The sequence below is a fragment of the Punctularia strigosozonata genome, assembly GCF_000264995.1.
Source record: "Punctularia strigosozonata HHB-11173 SS5 unplaced genomic scaffold PUNSTscaffold_63, whole genome shotgun sequence".
In the NCBI taxonomy this organism is placed as follows: Eukaryota; Fungi; Basidiomycota; class Agaricomycetes; order Corticiales; family Punctulariaceae; genus Punctularia; species Punctularia strigosozonata.
This window is the reverse complement of record NW_006767495.1, coordinates 1-2,746: the sequence shown is the minus strand read 5'-3', so window position 1 is coordinate 2,746 and position 2,746 is coordinate 1. Positions and strand designations below refer to the sequence as shown.

Genomic DNA, 2,746 nt, shown 5'->3' with positions numbered 1-2,746 from the left:
TTCACTCTTCACAGAACCATGGCGTGCTACTTCTTCGCACATCCTTTTGCAATGTCAACTATGATGTCACCAGTGCTGTCGAGATACGTTTGTCGAGGACGGCGGGTGCAGTTTTCTTTTTACGGATAGGTGCCGTATGATGTTTTGGAATTGGTGCGTCTCACGTGTACGCGAACTTGTGTTTATATACTGGGACATATCGCCAGCATGGACGCCCAATTCGTTGTCGTCAACATTGGTTATCTACAGTATACAGCTTTATCCTCTTAACGCTACAGTCACTTCATTGCAATGTCTCCCCGCACTCAGACGCTCAGGTACGCTCGTTTGGAACTCGCTTTATCATTTTGTGACGAAGGAGAAACTATCGCAGGTCATCTACTACCAAGCGTTCTCTCCAAGGTGCTCGTGTGCCTGGATCGGTGAATCCGTCTAAGTCGGTGTGTCTTATATCTGAGCTTCGAGTACCTCGTATGACTGATCACTTTCCATAGAAGAAGACCGTTTTATCGACTGAAGAGAAGAAGACAGCTGAAGAAAGTGCAGTAGGGTGAGCTTCATGGCATTCTCTGTTATTTGACAAGATCCAACGTGCCGGATACCCGTCGTAGATCGGGAGGCAATGTTGCAATTCAATGTGACCCACCTTTGTCTCCTGTATCGGATTCGTGAGACGTTCTTTTCTGTGGTGATACGACTGAGAGCTTATTAAGCTTCTTTATTGATCAGGGTCATAGAGCCACCGGGAAGACGAAAGCGTCGCGGAAGATCGAGCTCCCCTCCGTCCAATTCATCTCCGACCAAGCGACGGTGAGCGTCATGGAAAAGCTAAGATGCAAGGACACTGACATCGGTTGAAGACTATTGACTCCATCTAACGGTCCAGGTCCCGTGCAAGACATCACAAAGTGAGTCAAGCGCTGCATCGGTGAAGTCGACCTGTTTATTCACGCTTGCATTAGAGGAATGTCGGAGGAGCGCATTCGCGAACTCCTTGTGCACCTGTACGTTGTCAATTTCTCTACTTTTGATATGGATCTAACACCACAGGAGTAGAATAGGTCCAAATGGCAACGCGGATCAATTACGTGCGCTCCAGTGTGATACGGTCGGGTACGTCGTCAAATGATAGAAGAGCTGAAGGATTCTCACTCAGGTAATTTGGTAGGAATAAGACTCCCGAGAGGGAATCTCGGGCAAGGTAGAGCGTATTCACTGTTTAATACACCTTGGATTCATACGTTCTTAGTAACGCATCCCCGGAGTTGCCTCCGACTCCGTGAGCGCTGTATTTTTTCTGATACCACAATGCATATCTAACTTGTCCTGCGCGCAGTGCATCTACCAAGCGAGAAACAATCTCCGTTGCAGGTAAGCTGTTACTGTTATCATTCAAAGCGTGATAGGTGCTTATGCTTGGATATAGGCTCGCAGAATACAGCGTCTGGGAGGTTCGCAGCCAATAACAGTGTATTGTCATGATGATCGCTCATTTTTGCCCGTTAACAGTACACGAAATCTTTCGAGTGATGATACGCAAGAAGATAAGTAAGCTAATATGTGTCTACTATTTTCATGTGTTTCAACGTACTAACTTCATCGAAGATCTATCAAGGCTTCGGATAAGCTTGATATATTGTCAAAGTATGTCACTTCTTCTGTGTTCTATAAGCTTGGAATATAATCGGATAATTTCATAGTCAAACGGAAGATAGAACCGCTGAGTGCGAAGTATGGAAAGAATACCACGACTGTGGTCTCTTATCGCCGGAGTTGGAGATGTCTGTCCGCAATCTACCTCCTCTCAGGTACGTAAAACTATCAATAGTGTTATATATTATGCTGACTAGATTTTAGTCTACACAGATACAAAATCAAGGATCCCGAAGATCCTGGGTTGATGCTTTTCAAGGATTTCAAGAATTGGAATGTAGATCTCGAGTACAGATATGATTCCTTGTCTTGTACCTCGATTTCAACCACCTCAGTCACCGGTAGAATGGTACCTTATTAGGTGTAAGTCTACCCTATCATAATTGAACCTAATAAGGTCCAGAATCATGTGTCCTTCCTCTGTATGAGATGAAGCTCGGACCCACCATCAGTGAATCCCTGCCTGGGTTGGTATGTCCTGTGTGTTTCCTGTAAAATAGAATCTGCATGGCCCTACGAAGGGTGTACAGGCATTTCACCTGACCTGCCCATATTATAGTGTGTGTAGTATCCTGTGTACGTTATGTCCACCTCAACCGGTGACCGTAGGGGAAGCTCCGGTAGTTCCACGCAATATCACGGCAAAAAATATGGAGAATATGTTCTAATACACTGACTGTGAGTATCATGTATAAACATGTGTACTGAAGCTACTGAAGCTAGATCTCAGATAATGAAGGTTGCATGTATCATGAGCACCAATGGTAGATCCTAGGCATGCCTGGTAGCATGGTGCTTCCAGGGGTGTCAGGGGTCTTTTAGTCCCGTGTTAGCTATTTATAGTACTTACCAGCACAGGCAGCATTGCACGAGGAACGCGTACTGAATGCTTATGAGCAATGGTTATATGCATGCCAGGCCATGAGACTTGCACCGGTTTACCCCCGCAGGGAAGACTGTGCTAGTTGGGGTGGGCTACTGTAATTTTACGACCTTAGGTTCGGTCCGCCCCCAGGGGGACAGGGGACAGCTGCAAGTTCGGGCCCGTGGGAAGTTCACAAACTGACTGTAGTCAGTGTGCAATATTCTCACA

General features: G+C 46.0%; 1 protein-coding gene across 1 annotated transcript; it reads left to right on the top strand.

Moving 5' to 3' along the window:
* Nucleotides 1-291: 291 nt before the first annotated feature.
* PUNSTDRAFT_139612 (uncharacterized protein) lies at nt 292-2,014 on the top strand (the record flags this gene model as incomplete). The annotated part of the gene is made up of 14 exons (XM_007389337.1): nt 292-317; nt 374-440; nt 495-550; nt 861-908; nt 963-1,004; nt 1,057-1,113; nt 1,169-1,201; nt 1,250-1,279; nt 1,337-1,371; nt 1,427-1,451; nt 1,510-1,548; nt 1,606-1,644; nt 1,701-1,808; nt 1,867-2,014. The coding sequence occupies 14 exons, from the start codon at nt 292-294 to the stop codon at nt 2,012-2,014; spliced, it is 753 nt and encodes a 250-aa protein (XP_007389399.1).
* Nucleotides 2,015-2,746: the final 732 nt, after the last annotated feature.